Below are 19,219 nucleotides of genomic sequence, written 5' to 3'. Positions count from 1 at the left end.
AGAGAAAGCCCTCGCACAGAAACGAAGACCCAACACAGCCATAAAAATTAAATTAAAAAAAAAAAATCAATTGATAATATATGTGCAGGCTATTTCTGGGCTCTCTACTCTGTTTCATTCACCTATCTGTCTATCCTTATGCCACTGTCTTTATCTATATAGCTATCCTTACACCAGTACCATGTCTTGATTATTGTAGCTTTGTAAGTCTTGAAATCAGGTCATGTAAGCAATTTTGTTCTTTTTCAAAGTTGTTCTGACTATTTTAGATTCTTCCCATTTTCATACAGCTTGTCAATCAATTTCTAGAAAGAAAGAAAGAAAGAAAGAAAGAAAGAAAGAAAGAAAGAAAGGAAGGAAGGAAGGAAGGAAAGAAGGAAGGAAGAGAGAAAGAGAGAGAAAGAAAGGAGGGAGGGAGGAAGGAAGAAAGAAAGGAAGGGGAGGGAGGAAGGGGGAGGGAGGGAAGGAGAAAGAAAGAAAGAGAGAGAGAGAAATAGAGAAAAAGAAAGAAAGAGAGAGAGAGAAAGAAAAAGAAAGAGAAAGAAAGAAAGAAAGGCTGCTAGAATTTTGTTTGAGACTGAATTGAATCTATAGTTCAGTTTGGAAGAATTGGCACCTTAACAATACTAATTATTCTGATCTGATCATGAAGAAGGTATATTTCTATTTATTTAGGTCTTCTTTAATTCACTCATTAATGTCATGTAGTTTTATGTGTATAGGTCTTGCATATATTTTGCTGTATTTAGTTCTAAGTAGATTTTTGTAGATTTATTAGATTATTCTACAAAACTTTCATGTCACCTGCAAATGAAGACTGTCTTGTTTCTTTCTTTCCGATCTATATGCCTTTATCTTTCTTGTCTTACTTCACTGGCAAGAATGCCTAGAACACTAGAAAAGGTAGAAGTGGACATTCTTTCATTGTTTCTGATCCTAGGAGGAAGCACTTGGTCTTTAATCATTAAACATAATGTTGGCTATAGGTTTTTGCAGATTCTCTTTATCAGGTTGAAGAAGTTCCCTTATATTCCTGAAACTTTTTTTAATCATAAATGGATGTTGAATATTGTCAAAAGCTGCTTTATCTGCATTTATTAAGAAGCCCATATGGGTTTTTTCCCCTTTATTCTGTTAATGTAATAAATTATGGCTGAATGTTATACTAAGTTGCTTTCCTGCAATAAACCATGCTTGATCATGATGTATTATCCTTTTTGTATACTGCTGAAGTTTATATGCTAACATTTTGTTGACATTTTTTGCCTCTATGTTCATGAGAGACATCGGGCAATAGCTTTCCTTTCTTGTAATGCCTTTTTTCTGGTTTTGGTATCAGGGCTTCAAAAATGAACCCAGATTTTAAAGAGGTTTATGTAGGATTGGTATAATTTCTTTCCTAAAGGTTTGACAGACCATAACATTTAACATGACTTTTATTAAAGATTTGGGGATAAAAAAATTATTAGGATGCAAAAAAGAAAATCATAAAACTAGAAATTAGCTTTCCCAGAGAGAATCTCTGCCTGGCTAACTATCTCCTAAATTCTAGTCCTGTATCCATGTTGCAGAGACCAGCACATCTTCAATCTGTGTCCCCTTCTCTTTGTAACTCAGGTCTCCTAATCCTCTCTCATGGAAGAAAAAAATATATATTTTCTTTCTTTAGAGCAAATCCCGAGTCTTATTAAAGTCTTATTATTACTAAAATAATACCTTAAAATTGATTAATAGTGGTACACCCATACAATGGAATACTATTCAGCAATAAAAAGTGAAGAACTACTAATAGACATTACAATATGGATGACTCTCAAAATAATAAAGCTGAGTTAAAGAAGCCAGGTAAAAATATAGATGGCCAACAGGCACATGAAGAGATGCTCAGCATCACTAATTATTAGAGAAATGGAAATCTAAACTACAGTCAAGTATCACCTCACACCAGTCAGAATGGCCATCATCAAAAAGTCTACAAATAATAAGTGCTGGATAGGGTGTGGAGAAAAAGGAACCCTCCTACACTGTTGGTGGGAATGTAAACTGGTACACCCACTATGGAGAACAGTATGGAGGCTCCTTAAAAAACTAAAACTAGAGTTCACATACAATCCCACTCCTGGGCATATATCCAGAGAAAACCATAATCCAAAAAGATATATGCACCCCAATGTTCACAGCAGCATTATTTACAATAGCCAAGACATGGAAGCAACCTAAATGCCCATCAAAAGATGAATGGATAAAGATGTGATTTATACACACACACACACACACACACACACACACACACACACACACACACACACAATGGAATATTACTCAACCATAAAAAAGAGTAAAATAGTGCCATTTGCAGCAACATGGATGGACCTAGATGTTATCATATTAAGTGAAGTAAGTCAGAGAAAGACAAATATCATATGATATCACTTATGTGGAATATTAAATAATCATACAAATGAACTTATTTACAAAACAGAAATAGACTCACAGACATAGAAAACAAACTTATGCATAGTTACCAAAGGGAAAAGGAGGGGGAGGGATAAATTAGGAGTTTGGGATTAACACATACACACTACTGTACAGTAAGTCCCCTACATGTGAACCTTCAAGTTGCAAACTCAAAGATGCAAACGTGCGTTCGTATGTCCAACCACGTAAGTTAGTTCATGTGTCTGGCGTACATTGTCATGTTTATGCATCCTCTACAAGTGGTTGTGCTTTTGTGTACTTTACTGTACAGTACTGTATAGAGTACAGTAGTACAGTATCTTTATTTCAAGCTAGATCTGCAAGAGGACGATTTCATTGAACTCTTTGCTGTGCAACACAAGGAGCTTACTAATGAAGACCTGATGGAGTTGGAGGTCCAGAGAAAGGACAAAGAGAGACAAGAGGAAGAAGAAATAACTGAAGAACTGAAGAGATTCACGATGCAGGAAATGGCAAGGGGATTTTCTTTATTTAAGAAGGCACTGTTAGTTTTTGAGGCACAGGACCCAAACGTAGAATGGTACACGAAGGTTGCAGCAGCCAGTCAGAATGCAATCCAGTGCTACCGTATTATCTATGATGAGAAAAAAAGAGCTACTACCCAGACATCACTGGATCGTTTTTTCAAGAGGGTAGATAGAATTGAATCCAGCAAGGAACAAGAACCTATGCCATCAACATCAGGTGTGAGTGAAACTGCAGCTTGCCCTCCATTCCCTATTGCTGATGATCCTTCAGCTCTACCACCTCCCACCTCCTCTCCCTCCTCCAGTCAGTAACGCTTCTTACCTGTTCACTCGATGCCAGCCACTGTATGCCAGCTGTTGTACTGTACTACTGTACCTTTCAAGGTACTGTACTGTAAGATTAAAAATGTTTTGTTTTTTGTTTTTGTTTTTTATGTATTATTTGTGTGAAAAGTATTATAAACCTACCACAGTACAGTACTATATAGCCGATTGTGTTAGTTGGGTACCTAGGCTAACTTTGTTGGACTTACAAACAAATTGGACTTATGAACATGCTCTTGGAATGGAACTCGTTTGTATGTAGGGGACTTACTTGTATATAAAATAGATAAACAACAAGGGCCTACTGTATAGCACAGGGAACTATATTCAGTACCTTGTAATAACCTGTAACAGAAAAGAATCTGAAAAAGAATACACATATTCTTATATATAACTGAATCACTTTGCTGTGCACCTGAAACTAACACAACATTGTAAATCAACTATACTTCAATTTTAAAAAATTAAAATTAAAAAAAAAAGAAATGTTACCATTAAAAAAAAAATTGACCCTCAGGACACCCCTGGTGGCGCAGTGGTTAAGAATCCACCTGCCAGTGCAGGGGACACGGATTCAATCCCTGGTCCGGGAAGATCCCACATGCCGTGGAGAAACTAAGCCCCTGCACCACAACTATTGAGCCTGTGCTCTAGAGCCCACAAGCCACAACTACTGAGCCCACGAGCCACAACTACTGAGCTGGCGTGCCACAACTACTGAAGCCCAGGTGCCTAGAGCCAATGCTCTGCCACAAGAGAATCCACTGAAATGAGAAGCCCATGCACCGAAATGAAGGGTAGCCCCCACTTGCCCCAACTAGAGAAAGCCCATGCACGGCAACGAAGACCCAATGCAGCCCAAAATAAATAAATTTATTTTAAAAATTGACCCTCAAAAAAAGAAGAAGAATCCAGGTTAAAAAAAAGTGAATGATGATGATTCCACTTGTATGAAATTCCATAAAATGAAACCTAATTTATAGTATCAAAAAGCAGACCAGTAGTTGCCTGGAAACAGTGGGCCTAAAATAAATAGATGTTCAAAAAATATTTATTGAACATCTGTTTATTTCAGGTACTCTGCTGAACAATTTTTATGTATTATCTCATTTAAAACTTTAATATCCCTTTAGACATGACTATTAAAATTGAGATGGGACCACTGTTAAGATGAGGAAATTGAAGCTAATATTTTGCTATACATCATACAGCTAATTATATCTGATAAAATTATTTGAATAATTTTCTAATAAGTAGAAAAACCAAAACCTAAAAGTAGATCAGCCTTGTATCAAAGTCCTTACTTTTGATACTGTGCTTAAAACCACTTCCTTCTGGCCTCTATCATTTTCTGGTGAAAAACCAGCTGTAAATCATTTTGAGAATTCCTCATACATAAAGAGTTATTTCTCGCTTGTTGTTTTCAAGATTTTCTCTTTGTATTTAGCTTTTGACAGTTTAATTATGATGTATCTAGATGTGAATCTCTTTGACTTTATCCAGCTTGGTGTTCACTGAGATTCTAGGATGTGTAGATTAATGTTTTTCATCAATTTGGGGATGTTTTTGGCCATTATTTTTTCAATATGCTTTCTCCTCCTCCTTCTCCTTCTGGGATGCCTATTATATATATGTTGGTACATTTGATGTTGTCACACAGATCTCTTAAGACTCTGGTTCTCTCCATTTTTTTTTCTGTTTTGCTCCTAAAACTGATTTCAATTGACCTATCTTCAAGTTTGCTGATTCTTTCTTCTGCCTGCTCAAATCTGATATTGAGTCCCTCCAGTCAATTTTTCATTTCAGTTACTGTACTTTTCAACTCCAGAATTTCTATTTGATTCTGGCTTTTTTTAATAAATTCTACCTTGTACTGATATTCTCTATTTGGTGAGACATCATTCCCATAATTTCCTTTATTTCTTTAGACATGAATTCCTTTAGTTCTTTGAACATATTTAAGATATTCAATTTAAAGTCTTTGTCTAAATGGAATATTACTCAGCCATAAAAAGGAACAAAATTGGGTCATTTGTAGAGATATGGATGGACATAGAGACTGTCATACAGAGTGAAGTAAGTCAGAAAGAGAAAAACAAATATCATGTATTAACGCATATATGAGGAATCTAGAAAAATGGTACAGATGAACTGGTTTGTAAGGCAGAAATAGAGACACATATGTAGAGAACAAATGTATGGACACCAAGGGGGTAAAGGGGGGGAATGGGATGAATTGGGAGATTGGGATTGATGTATATACACTAATATGTATAAAATAGATAACTAATGAGAAACTGCTGTACAGCACAGGGAACTCTACTTCACTTAGCTGCACAGTAGAAAGTAACTGAACATTGTAAAACAACTATACCCAAAATACATACATACATACATAAATAGATAGATAGATATTTTAAAAAAATAAAGTCTTTGTCTAATAAGCCCAACATTTGGACTTCTTCAAGGGCAATGTTAATATACTGCATTATTTCCTGTGAATGGAAAATAATTTTTTTGTTTCTTTGCATGTCTCATCTTTTTTTTTCTGTTGAAAGCTAGGCATCTTAAATAATGTAATGTGGCAACTCTAGAAATCAGATTGTCCTCTAACTGAATTTGTAAAGTACAGAACTAAATCTGTAAAGTCTGTATTCTTGTTATATGTGGCCACTGAAGTCTTTGCTTGGTTAGCTTAGTGGTCAGCTAATGATTGAACACAAATTTCCTTAAAGGCCTAGAACTGATCTGGCAAATGGGTTCTATGTATATGTTAGGGCACACCTTCAATACTCATCAGGCAGTTGACAGCTCTGCCTTAGCCTTCACATCCTGCTTGCATACAGCCTCAAAGTCAGACAGAGATGAGCGCTTAGGACCTTCTCAGGTACTTTATGAGAATGCTCTCAGCTCTGGGCATGCCTGTGATCTGCCAGATCCCCAGGAATGTGTCAGAACTTTTCAAAGTCCTCTATGGACATCTAATTCCTCAACTTTTCCTTTTAAGCTTTTTGGTTATCTACTGTTTGCTACCATTCTTATCCACCACCTCAGGCAGCTGTGATATTAAGCCATTGCTGATGTTTGTTTACAACAGATGCCCCAGAGGAAAATGTTATTTGCACTTGGTGAGCTCAGAGTCAAATAAATTAAAAAAAAAAAAAAAAAAAAAAAAAGCCTTGTGAGTGAGTTCTTCCAGGGAACCACCAGAAGTGTCAAATAATGATGATTCTCTCAAAATGGGGTTTTAAAGATGCTCCATTACTATTCTGCACCATCCAGTGGCTGCCAGGCTACTGGTTTTTACTATGAATGTAGGCTGTTTAGTCTTCAAGGCTACCACAGAGCTGAGGAATATGGGAATGAAGCAAGTTAAAAATGCCACAAAGCTTACTATTCTTACCAAATTCAGTTACTTTTCTTGAATAAACACTTCCTGGATTGCTTCAAACCTTTGGTTAATTTCCAGGGTTCTGAAAAATTAATTCTGACAATTTTTGCTGATGTTCTCATTGCTTTTATGTAGAAGAGGATTTTCAGAGGTCCTTATTTTGCCATTCCCACTGTCATACTTTTCTTTTGTTTTTAATATTTCTGTGAAATGTTTAATTACGTGTACCACTTGTAAATGGTAATTTAAAAATCTCAGTTGGAGAGTTTTATCTTTTATTAGGAAAAGTAAACCATCTGAATGTATTGCTCACATATTCAGTCTTAACCCTACTCCTTCATTTTACATTTCTATTTATTATGTTTCCTAATTTTGTTTCTTTTTATTTTTCAAGTATTTTTAGACATCTTTATTCCTCTCTTCCCTCTAACAGTTTGAAGCTCTACTTGGTACTTCTGTTTTACCATAACTTACTGTAAACATACACACTAAAATATCTAAATATATTTTTATCAAAGTAAAAACGAAGTATAATAAATACATAAAATCAGATTCAAAACAATGTTTAAAACAAACAAAACTATTTAAATTGTTACAGTGTACTTTGGTGTTTCTGGTTTGGGAAGAAGACTTGAAGTAACCTTAATAATTGCTGCTATTTACTGAGTGGCTACTATGCACCAAACAGGATGCATACCTTTTATTTGTTAATTCATTTAATCTTCACAACTCTGTAATAAATCTTTTTATATATTACACAGACTCAGAGAATTTTATTAAAGTGCCCAAAGTTACACAGATTACAGATAACAATATCATGGTTCAAGCTTGGGTCTGCCAAATTCCAGAGCCAAAGCTCCTCTGCTTCTCAAATGCTTTTCCCTTTCCATGGTAAAAATTTTAAAGCACATTTAGCTGGGAGGGGTGTGCATGTTTATGAGAACAGATAATAGAAAGTTGTCTTTCTCAGTATCTCTCATCAGACAAAATTTTAAATATAGAGAAGGAAAAGAAAATATAATGATAGATGAAATCTAGAAAAACAGAAATGTGCTAAAGGATGGCCTGGAAGGAAGGGACAGCTGGGGTAGTATGAGAAGGAAGTCAAAGAGACAGAGAAAGTCAACCTATTTTGAGTGAAGGGAACAGATGGGAGATGAGCAAAGACAAAAGAGACCATGTGGGTAGGTGTTATCAGTTAGAGGGCAAGTCACTGGAATTTGATCAATCGACAAGAATTTATTTACTGGACTCCAGGGCACTGTGGGAGATACTAAAGAATGTAGAGTTATTTGGGGAACGATAATGATGTAGACAAGACAGATGGCTTAATGCTGAAGGAAAAGGCTAGAGACAGGAGGCAGAAGTAAATAAGTAAAGGCAATCCTCATGTAAGCTAGCTTGCATATCAATCTGGAATTTCTGTGGGAATGGTTAAGATATAGAGGAAGTGCTACGGCTGCTATTGAATTATAGGTAAAAGATTTGTAGGCAGAAAGAGAAAGATGCCAAATCACCTACTGCTTTGTGTAAATTAAAAGATTATTAAAAATTAATGAAAATATACCCACATGTACATACACACTACAGACAGTGCTTTACATCCTCCTTCCAAAGTAAATATGGCCGTTTAGCTAAGAATGGGTAGGGCCTGATGAACATGACTAATATTGAATAGGTCTGACCTCCTCAGAAGGCACCAGGAAGTCTGTGTTGGAGAAAATTACAAACAAGACTTAAAAGGTGCCTAAAGACATTCAACAATGTAATGAAGATGGATCTCCATTTGTTAAAGTGCAAGTAAGTCAAGGTTAGTTGGTGCTAGTGGACACGGAACCCAGTTCAGAAGCATGAGAGGAAATGAGCTTTCTGGGTAGACCCTTACTATATTATACGTAATAGACTCTCAAATGTGCATTCATTTACTCTGAAGTATCTGCTGAGTATCTTCTATAATAAATATGATAGCTGCCAGAAGTCTGCCTACATTCTAAGCTATTTACATTCATTATCTCATCAAATCCTCACAACCATAATATGTAGTTGTTGTTATTTTCTCTATTTTAAAAATTAGAAAAATGAGATGCAGACGTGTTAAGTAACTTGCCCAAGATCCCATATTCAGTAGGTGGAAGAGGAGATTCACATCTTAATCTGTGTTATATTCCTTTTACCCTGAGACAGGCACATTTTAGGTACTGGGGATATAAAAAGTAATATTTGGCAGTCCTTGTTCTTGTGAAGCATATAGACTAGCTGGGAGACAGAAAGCCAAACAAACAGTTGTAATGTGATAAAAGTATTTACTGTAACAAGCATGTACTGAGTGAATGAGTAAAGAAATACCCAAATTTGCCCGGGGGTGTCAGAAACTACTTGAGCATAGACTTTAAGGATCAACAATTGTTTCCTAGGGGATGAAGGCACAGATGGAACTTTAATACATACAGAGCAGTGCATACAAAGACCCAGAGGTAGCAAAGAGTTTGAACCACTTAGGAAACTCTAAGGAGGTCAGAAAGACTGAAACCTAAAATGTAGAAGTACAGTATCAGATGAAGCTGGAGAGGCAAGCACTTGTAAGTAAAGCTAAAGAATATGGTTATATCCTGTAGGAGTTGGAGAATCACTGAAGTCAGTCCTGTGAAGAGTTTGGTCAATAAAAGAGATTCTACATGATATTATATCAGAGTCCATAAAGCTATAAAAATTCAAGGACTGGAGATGTCCTAAGGGTCACAGCTAAGTGGCAATGGCAGCATTACAAATGGAAGACTCCACTGGAAATTTGAGGGCAGGTGGTGGGAAGGCAGCCGCATGCTCCAGAGACCTGGGTCCAATGCACCAGAGGCTGCACCAAGGGTGGAGACACCTTGCACATAACTGCCTTAGCCAGTTATTTCATTCATACATTTGTTCATCCAATACACACATGCTAGGCAGCAATAGCTTTGGTAGCATCAATATTTCAATAGCAATACCCAACATAATGGTGGACAGCTTTTGAAATCCACAGCTAACCTCCTGGAAATTGACTTCAGGTATGACGTTGGTGAGGACCTGTTTAGAGATTTGTGGAACAGCAGTCAAATGCTACTTGGAGAATGCCAGTAGTAAGTGTCCTGGAGGACACTATCTGGAGTATCTGGGGTGAGCAGGGATGAGCCTATCGGTACAAATTCCCCAAAGCTCTGGGCACTGCGATAGTCCAACAAATCTCAAACAGGCACAGTTTAACACCTTAAGAGAAGGGGGATCTGCAGGAAACAACCACACTCTCTTATACACCCAACAGAAGACAGCATCTAGAGTATAAGTTGCAAAATTCCAATTATATATAAGCCAAGAATAATTGAACAGACTCCCTGGGTTATAGAATTGAGATACTTCCTCCCAGTGGGACAGAGATCAAAAGATTTTTTGTAGAGGTTCAAGTCATATATGTTTGTATGTAAATGCATATGTTTATATAGTAAATGGATGTTGTCATTTCATTCTTGCCACCAATTAGCTATATGGCCATAAACAAGCTGCTTCCCTTCCCTGGCTTTCAGCTTTCTCATCTATAACATGAAAAAGCTGGATCTGATGATCTCTAACGTCCCTTACAGCTATAATATTTTATTAGGATTCCAGATGGTTATTGGGGATGATAAAATTTTTTGTCAACTTATAATTATGTTGCGTAAATTATTACGACATTAGATTTTTCTCTTCTTAGGAATTGCCGTGTGAAAATGACCCAACAAATGCAGACTTTACATCTTTCTCAGTCAAAAAAAAATAGCGCCCCATCATCTCCCAGTGCTGCCAAACGTCTGTACCGGAACCTCTCTGAGAAACTGAAAGGAAGCCACTCTTCGTTTGATGAGGCCTATTTTAGAACAAGAACTGACCGGCTGAGTCTCAGAAAGACTTCGGTGGTAATAAAACTCTTTATTTTCATCTTGGTTTGATTAGTGCAGTTGTGTTTGGATTTAAGGAGGTACTACGATGATCCACGTTTACTTCAGAACCTGATGTTTGCAAGTTTATAAATGTTGAAAGTCAGGTAAGGTAGAAACTGCACATATATATGTTAGCCGAAGTTTAAGTGACTGTGAGATTTTCCCTTTCTTTTTCTTAATTTCTTTTCCTTTATTTTCCCTTAGTTTTTCTTTCTCTAATAGACCATAGAACCCACAAAATAGCAGCTTGACAAATATGGAGTTTGAGATTAAATAGGCTTTCTGAGAGATCCAGTGTTCATTCAAATCCAGTGTTCATTCAAATATTGAACGAACAATGAACAATATTTTATTTACTTATTTATAATGTATACCCCATATGCTTTCCAAAGGCATTCAAGCCAGAATCCAGGCCAAAAAAAATGCAAATGTATTATACAATGGTAAATAAATCAATAGCGATGGTGATTGTAGAGGACAGCAAGGGAGCAAGAAAGGGAAAAAGAAAGAAAGAAGGAGAGGAGGGTGGGAGGGAGGAAGGAAGGAAAAAAACTAGAAAAAGAAAATAGTGGGGATGGAAAGAGAAATAGATATACCAAAAACCTAGGCAAATACAGTCCCGAAAATTTATCATTACATTTACCTCTGAGTTCCTAGTCAGTCAAAGCAGAAGGGGAAGGACAATTGGTAATAGCATTCCGTTAGCTAACAACTGAAAGTATACCAAATGAATATCTTCCTGTTGCTAAGTCCTCTGGCCTCTATAAGATGTCATAGTGAATTGTGTAATGGAGAATAAAGAGTGGTATTGGGGATGTTATAAACATTCTCACATAGCAGTTTCTTATACTGCCCCTCAGTAAAAGCTGAGGGCATAATATTAACATGCTCAGCAAGGGTATTTCTGCGGGGGGTAATGGCACCATTTGTTTGCGCTTAAAACAGAAATGAGCCCTAGCCTTTGCAGATAGAAGCATACTAGCGTTTGCCAACAAAAGCATGGCGAAGGAAATGACTTAAGAGTGAGAGCAAGTATGGCACATGAGAAATTAGGCATACTAAGAATCACAAACAAATACACAACTGTGTTGTTTGGACAGGGCAACATTTTAACTTTGCACTCATTTGTTTTCTAATTTGTTTTCTCATTTCAAACTCATCTTCTGGGAGGGCTTGGTTGTGGCTGAGTTACGGCCTAAGCATCAGAGGCTGTTCAGCGTAGCAGATTGTCGACAAAACACTTTTCCGTTCAGCAGACTGCCATGTAGCAAAGAGAGCTGCATATCAAACAGTTCTATCCCCTGGGTCCCCACTGTCAAAACAAGCAATTGCATAATAGCTTTGTATTTTCCTCGAATTTCATTCATGTGTTACGCACTCAGCTAAGTCGACCTGTAGCCTTTGATGCGGAGAATCGATTTTTGATGAGACTAAAAATAAAACCTGCCAACCTAAATATGTGGTTACTGAAGACCTTCCACATTTTAATCAGGCAACCCCTATGCTAGCTCAGGACCATTGGTATTTCAACGTGGTTAAACACCTGGCAACTCTTGGAGAAGATACCAGATAAATGTATGAATAGTACATGTGTTGCTCTTATCCCATGAGCTACAGAAATATGTATTTGAGAGAATTCTAAAGCTTTTCTCCTTTGCTTACTATTAATCCCCTGAAAGAACTTTTCAAAGGAAAGATATTGTCTTTAGTTATTCTCTTCTATAGGCGATTTGTATCCTCTGAATATTCAACTTTTGGCCCTCTCAGGCCCCAAAGCAATTGCCACCCATCCACTGAAACCCTCCCTGGACACCACCTCTTGAGCTCCTCACCTGAGGTCTCAGAAATGCCAGGTATTCAGTGGCTGGGGCTCAAGGTTGAGAAAGTGTAGAGGTTAGTATAAAGGAGTCTAGGAGTTAGGGAGTCAGCCTGCAGGCAGTGTGGACCTACTAGAGATTTGTAAATAAGGAAGGGACATGTAGCAGTGTAAATTTTAGAAAGACTACTCTTGTATCAGTATGGAGTAGGGATGGAGGAGACTAAGACTAGCAACAGGTAGGTCATTGCCATGACCTCGTAACAGTCTGAGAAACAGTCAAAACACGGGGATGGAAAGGGAGGGGATGAGTTTGAGAAACAGAGAAAGTGTATTCCAAGCTAGTCATAATTTAAATTACCTGTGCTATGATAGCTATGCCAGCGTTTTCCAAACTATGTTCGGTAGAACCTTATTCCAGGACAGTTAAAACAAATATAATAAAAAATATGTTCTGTGAAAAACTATTTGAAACAGGTCATATTTCTCACCCATTAGAGAGTCATAATTGCATGTTAAAATTACTAAAGGGCTTGAGAGGTCTTACAATAAAATAATGCAGTAACTTGGTTTAATCTAATGTTTACCAAATTCATTTGACCACATGCTACTTTCTTCATAGAACACCTTATAATGGCCTACTGAACAGTATTCCACAGAAGACTGGTTTGAGAAAAACTGATGTTTGGTCTTATCTATAGACTGCATGCTGTATTGTCTCAATGCATCTAAATGTACAGATCTTTTCAATGTTCATGAAAAAAGATGGAGGGAGGGTCCAATAGTGTTTACTTTGGAGACCTTGGAATAAATAGCAGTTAAACCACTTGTTAAGTGGGAATGCAGTCACTGAAGCAGTCCCTAAAATTCAAAACAGCTAGGCCATGAAGACAAGCTGGTCTATGAAATTGTGCTCACCTGCTTCATTCTTCTCCAGAACTTCCAGGGCAATGAAGCCATGTTTGAAGCAGTTGAACAGCAAGACATGGATGCTGTGCAGATCCTCCTGTATCAGTACACGTCGGAAGAACTAGATCTCAACACACCTAACAGTGAGGGATTGACACCTCTGGATATTGCCATCATGACCAACAATGTGCCCATTGCTAGGATTCTTCTGAGAACAGGGGCCCAAGAAAGTCCACACTGTAAGTAAACTCAAGAATAAAACATGTACTATTAAGGCCAGACCACAGCTTTATGCCACCGAAATAGCCATTGCTGGCCCTTAGAATGAATGGTTGACTAAGCATAGGCTCTGAAATCCTTTACATGTTTTCATGAACTTTCATGCAAACAGTGAGAGTGTTTATCAGTCTAAGCATCAAGTTACGTTCTAAATAGAATACACAGAATGTTATTGTAAAGGAACCTCAAAGGAACTTCCTCTTAAGAACTGAATGCAAGTTTTAAGATATGTGAAATACCCCAAGTGAGGCTACAGCACAGGACATATACATAGAAAAAAGAATGAGATAGAAAAGAGAATGAGTATGTGTGCGTTAATGTCTTTCTGTCCACAGTCAATATGGTGGTTCCATTCATTCATTCACTCATTCAACAAACAATGAGGAAAGGGCATGTTCTAAGTACTAGGAATGCAGTGGTGAGCAAGACGAAAATCTCTACGCTCAAAGAGCTTACGTACTAGGGGAGGAGATTTCCAACAATCAAGTAAATAGATAAATTAATATATAAATTCAAATAGTGATAAATACTACGAAGAAAATAAAGTGAATGAATGGGTGGAGATTGATGGAGTGGGGACTATTTTAATAGGGTTGGGCAAGAAAAGCCTCTCAAATGCAGTGACATTTGAGCCTAGTCCTAGGCAAGATCAAGGAATGAGCTATGAGAAGATATGGGGTCAAATTTTAGGCAGAGTGAATGGCAAATAGAAAGGTTCTGAGGCAGGTAGGAATGAGATTGCCATATCTGAAGAACAAGAAGGCCAGTGTGGCTAAAGCAAAATGAACAAAGGGGAGAGTGATGGCTGAGGGAGAAGTCCCAGGGACCAGATCATACAGGAGCAGATTAGCCAAGGTGAGAAGTTTCACTTTGATTTTAAGTGTGATGGGGAGACAGTGAAACAGTTTAAGCAGATGAAAGACATATTCTGGGGAATTCCCTGGCAGTCCAGTGGTTAGGTCTCTGTGCTGTCACTGCTGGGGCCCAGGTTCAATCCTTGGTCAGGGAACTAAGATCCTGCAAGCCGCGTGGCGTGGGAAGGAAGGGGGGGGGGGCGAGGGAGGGAGAGAGAGAGGGAGGAAGGAAGGAAGACATATTGTGCTTTACATTTTAAAAGATCACTACAGCCGTCTGTGGAGAATACACAGTGGTTAGGGCAACTGTGAAATTGTAAAAACCAATTAGGAGGCTATTCTAATGGTCCAGGAGACAGACGCCAGTTGCTTGGACTAGCACAGTAGTGATACTGATGGTGAGCAGGGGTGGAATTCTGAATGTATTTTTTAACAGCTTTATTGAGATATAATTCATATGCCATACAATTCACTCACTTATTGTGTACAATTCAATGGTTTTTAGTATATGCACAGACTTGTGCAACCATCACCACAGTCAATTTTAGACCATTTTCATCACCCCAAAAGAAACCCCATACCCTTCGGCTATCTCACCCCAGCCTCCCCACTCCTCCCAGTCCTGGGCAACCACTCATCTACTTTCTGTTTCTATAGATTTGCCTCTTCTGGACATTTCATATAAACGGAATCACATCGTATGTGGTCTTTTGTGAATGGCTTCTTTCTGGATGTATTTTGAAGTAGAGCTGATAGTACTTACCACAGGGAGCTGCTCTCAGATCACAGACCCTGCCCAGGAGTGGATGGGATAAAATCATATAGCCCTTGCCCTGTGCCAGGCACTATTCTAAGCACTTTACATGTATTGACTCCTTTAATCCTCACACAACATTCTGAGGGAGGCACTCATATTCCCTTAGGTGCAAACTCTCTGACCCAATGACCACAATGGCTCTGAGCCACAGTTTTTATGTTTCCTAAAAGAAAAAAGTAAACTCATCAAATTGTTAGTTTCACTAATACTGATTCACTCACTTCCAAGTGGCGAGACCCAGAAGGCTGAAAGAGAAGCAAGTAAATATATAATTAGAGGTCACATCTCTGCTCCTAAATTTCATAAACCCCTGCCACCCAAAAACTAGGTACAGAGGCAGAACCTTGTATCATAAAACTCTTTATTTTAAAAATGCTAAACTCACCACATCCATGTCAAAAACAATGAGGACTTGGGTTCAGTAGCATTGGGTCTCTTCAATAAGAGCTCCATCATCAAAGTGCTGCTTATTTTTAGTGGAATTGGAGGATTTGGAGGGATGGGCAAATAAGGATGGAAGAAATCAAAAAGGTTTATTTGCTGCCTTCCAATTTATGTTGCAATAATGTCTGTCCTAAAGATGCAGTGAGAGAGCGGTGGAGAGAGAATCAAGGGGTCTGAACATAGAGAATGCAGACTGAGCCCCATTCTATAGGAACAAGGAGACCATTCATCCAGATGTTGCCTGCACTGAGCTGGATGAAACATTAGTCTTACTTACCTGAGACGCTGCAAAGAATTTCTGCATTTTCCATGAAACCAGTAATACTCCCAATCTCCCCAATCCCCCTTGTGCATAATTAAATCTCCATAAAATAACCCACGTACTAAATATTTAGTTAAACCGAAAGCAAATTCATTCAAAAGATCCCTGGTTTTTCTCATTCCCTGTGGGATGATAACCGCATTATCATCACAAACTTGTAAAGGACAGTGAGAGAGAAACCCAGGATTTAGCTTCTAGGAAATATGACACCTAAGTCACCTTGGCCACCCAAAAAGTTAAAGAGATAGGATCATGTATAGACTCCCACATGTGTAAAAATACCAAAGGACTATTGATTGAGAACCTATGAAATCTCCACATACATTATCTCCAGTTTTCACACTAGCCCTTCAGGATGATGTTATTAACTCCATCTTGAAGAAGAGGAATTCGTGATTCTGAGAGGTTAAGTGACTGACCAAAGGTCACACATCTAGCAAATGAATAGGGATGTCAAGGATTCTAGTCCAAGTGTGTGAGATACCATGCCTGGAATCCTGCTGTGCAAACTCACTGTCTTTCCAAATAACTAATATAGAAGGCTGTGGCCACTGGGCCCCTGTACCTTTCCCTTTGTGCCTTTGCTAAAATCCTATGGTGTATTTCTTTGTGCTATTCTATGAGCTGAGATGCCATTCCTGTTGAAAAAAGGCAGGATAGAAGAACACAGTCCATTTTCAGAGATTTTTAGTTCACTTTATGTATCAAGTACCAGAGAAATCAAATTGCTTCTGTGCATGAGGATGAGCCAGCCCATGAGAAAAACCAGAGTCTCCCAGCTAGAACCAGATAAGCAAGCACCCACTGCAAATTGATCCCCAGAAGCTGCAGAGGCAGGATAGAAGAATGAGGTCTTAAGTTCTTGGAGTATTTTACACATTGCAAAAATGCTTTTGCTTGCATCATCTCATTTGATCCTGACCACTGGCTTGTGAGATGAGAGTTAGTTATCTCGTTTTGATCAACAAGGAAACTGAAATAAAGACAAATAATTCATCCAGTGCTCCAAAGCTAATAAGTGGTGGACCCATGATTTGAACCCAGATCTTCTGTATTAAATGTTTTGGTATTTGTGGGAAAGCATTAGCACACTCACTGTCACACTGTAGATGTTCAATTCCTTCCTTCCCTGACTCTCCATCTATCCTCTTCTAATGCCAGGATTTCTAATAGGGTAAATTTTCTGTCTTCCCTTCCCCTGTGTGTTCCCTTCTGAAAACAGCCCAATACTCTTTTCACTATGCCAACCAAAGATCCTGACATAACTCAGAAGAAAGTCCTCTGTAATTCTCTCCCTTTCATAACAGGAATCACAAAGACACTGATAAGTTTAGGGATTTACCTCCTAAGCCACTGGTCAGGCATGTCTTCTGGGCTTTAGCCCCTGAAATCATAGAGCTATATGAAGGTGTTCTGAATAAACATGGCTTGAAATTCAACCATGTACATTTCCTTATTCATAAGGAAAGTTCCAGAAGTGGCCACCCAAATTTGCACACTGCCCCAAGTTTAAATATACACAGAACCTCAGCCTGCTCATTAGATGAATCTACTATCTTTATTCGGCAACTTTTTTCTGTTCCTCCCCCCTTTAGGTAAGCATCACAAAGTAATATTCATTCCTTCTAGGAGAAAACATCAGCCATTGTTGAAGTAGAATCCCACCTACGTGTGCCGAGCTCAAGAAACAGGCCCAGAATCTGAAAGGACTAGCGCTAGGAAAGCTAATGTACAAAGGTACTACAGGATACCTGGGGACTATACTTTTGACTTTTTCATCCATTCAGTATCCCACTTGCCATAACTCATACTCAGTTGAACAACGGCTGAGAAAGACTTGCTCCATAACTGAAAGTCCCTCGTCATAAACCCCTCCCTTATTCTAACTCATATCCTGCCTCCACCCTCGAATCACACTTCAACAGTCTCCAGGAAGAATATACCGAATCATCAATGAGGTCCTTCCCTTTCTGAGGCTGCTATCTATTTGGCATCATTTCGGCTCTATAAATAGTAACCATAAAGAAACTAGTTCTTTTTGGATACCTACCATGTGCAAATCTGGTCACTCACATGGATGTTATCTCATCTTTTGACCCCAATACCTGGCACATATGTAGGTGCTGATAAATTTTCAGTTGAAATTTCAGTTGAATTTTAAGCCCTGCCTTACACTGCTGGGAACTGCAGGTATCGAATTTTAGCACATACACACACACACACATACACTATGTGTACAGTGCACGTGCACACATACATACGTGCACTTGCACACACAATATATGAAGAAAACTTTGTCTTCAAGTAATTTACACTGTGGGGAACCTGTTGTTGTTGCCATTATTGTGTTTTCCAGGCACTGTTTTGAAATTTGGTTGCAGACGTAGCCTGTTTTTATTTTTACACTGATTAATAATATGGCAGAACACTCCTCATTTTTAGTCTTTCTGCCCTTTCCTATAGCTGCATTCTCCCTTCTCTCTAGACCCTCTCCTCTCTCTCTCTGCATTCCTTTGTGAACTCCTCTCTCTCACTTTCCCTTGGATACTGCCTGTGGAACTAGGAAATGTCTCCCAGAATTAGTTATGTTCAGTTACTTCATAAAATATGATCGCAGAGTAGCTGTCATCTGAGTGTGGTGCAGACACCAATGTTAAAATTTTGGCAGACTCGTCAGGATGCACCACTATTTCTGCAGTAGTCAAGGGTCCATGTTGGTGCTGGGACTGGTTCAGGGCACGTCTAAGAGGTGTGACTATAAACTAATGAGGCTGGCTTTATGTAAACAAACACACCAGAAAGTCTACAGTCCACTCGAATGTTATCCTTTAAGAGGGTCCACATGGGAGACCCCACACTTGCTGCAACAGTGCCGCCATTGCTCTAAACGCTTTTGGATTTGTCCTCAGAGCCAGTTTATGAGAAAATCTGACTCACTGCTTAGAGTCACATCTGATTTTTGTTCCAAAACAGCATTGCTCAGCGTCATCACCCGCCACGCTCATCAGTCTTGGTTTCCAATGATTTAGAGAGGTTTCCTGAAATCAAATCTACCCTCAAAAGACCAAGATTTGCAACCATTAAGACTACGTAAAGAACAAGCCTTAGGCGGGTTGCTAGAATGCGTCCCCAGATATTTTTATCTGCTTC

The 19,219-nt window shown here is 38.5% G+C and overlaps 1 protein-coding gene across 1 annotated transcript in view; it reads left to right on the top strand.

Moving 5' to 3' along the window:
* Positions 1–19,219, top strand: part of ANKFN1 (ankyrin repeat and fibronectin type III domain containing 1) — a 268,161-nt gene that overhangs the window by 118,277 nt on the left and 130,665 nt on the right. Inside the window, exons 3-4 of the mRNA XM_028164966.2 lie at positions 10,403–10,604; positions 13,382–13,592. Coding sequence (XP_028020767.2) covers positions 10,419–10,604; positions 13,382–13,592 — 397 coding nt within the window. The 5' untranslated portion in view covers positions 10,403–10,418. The remainder of the gene's footprint in view (positions 1–10,402; positions 10,605–13,381; positions 13,593–19,219) is intronic.

Source organism: Balaenoptera acutorostrata, chromosome 20, assembly GCF_949987535.1.
Source record: "Balaenoptera acutorostrata chromosome 20, mBalAcu1.1, whole genome shotgun sequence".
Lineage (NCBI taxonomy): Eukaryota > Metazoa > Chordata > Mammalia > Artiodactyla > Balaenopteridae > Balaenoptera > Balaenoptera acutorostrata.
Note: the sequence above shows the minus strand (reverse complement) of the source record. Positions and strands in the feature narration are given on the sequence as shown.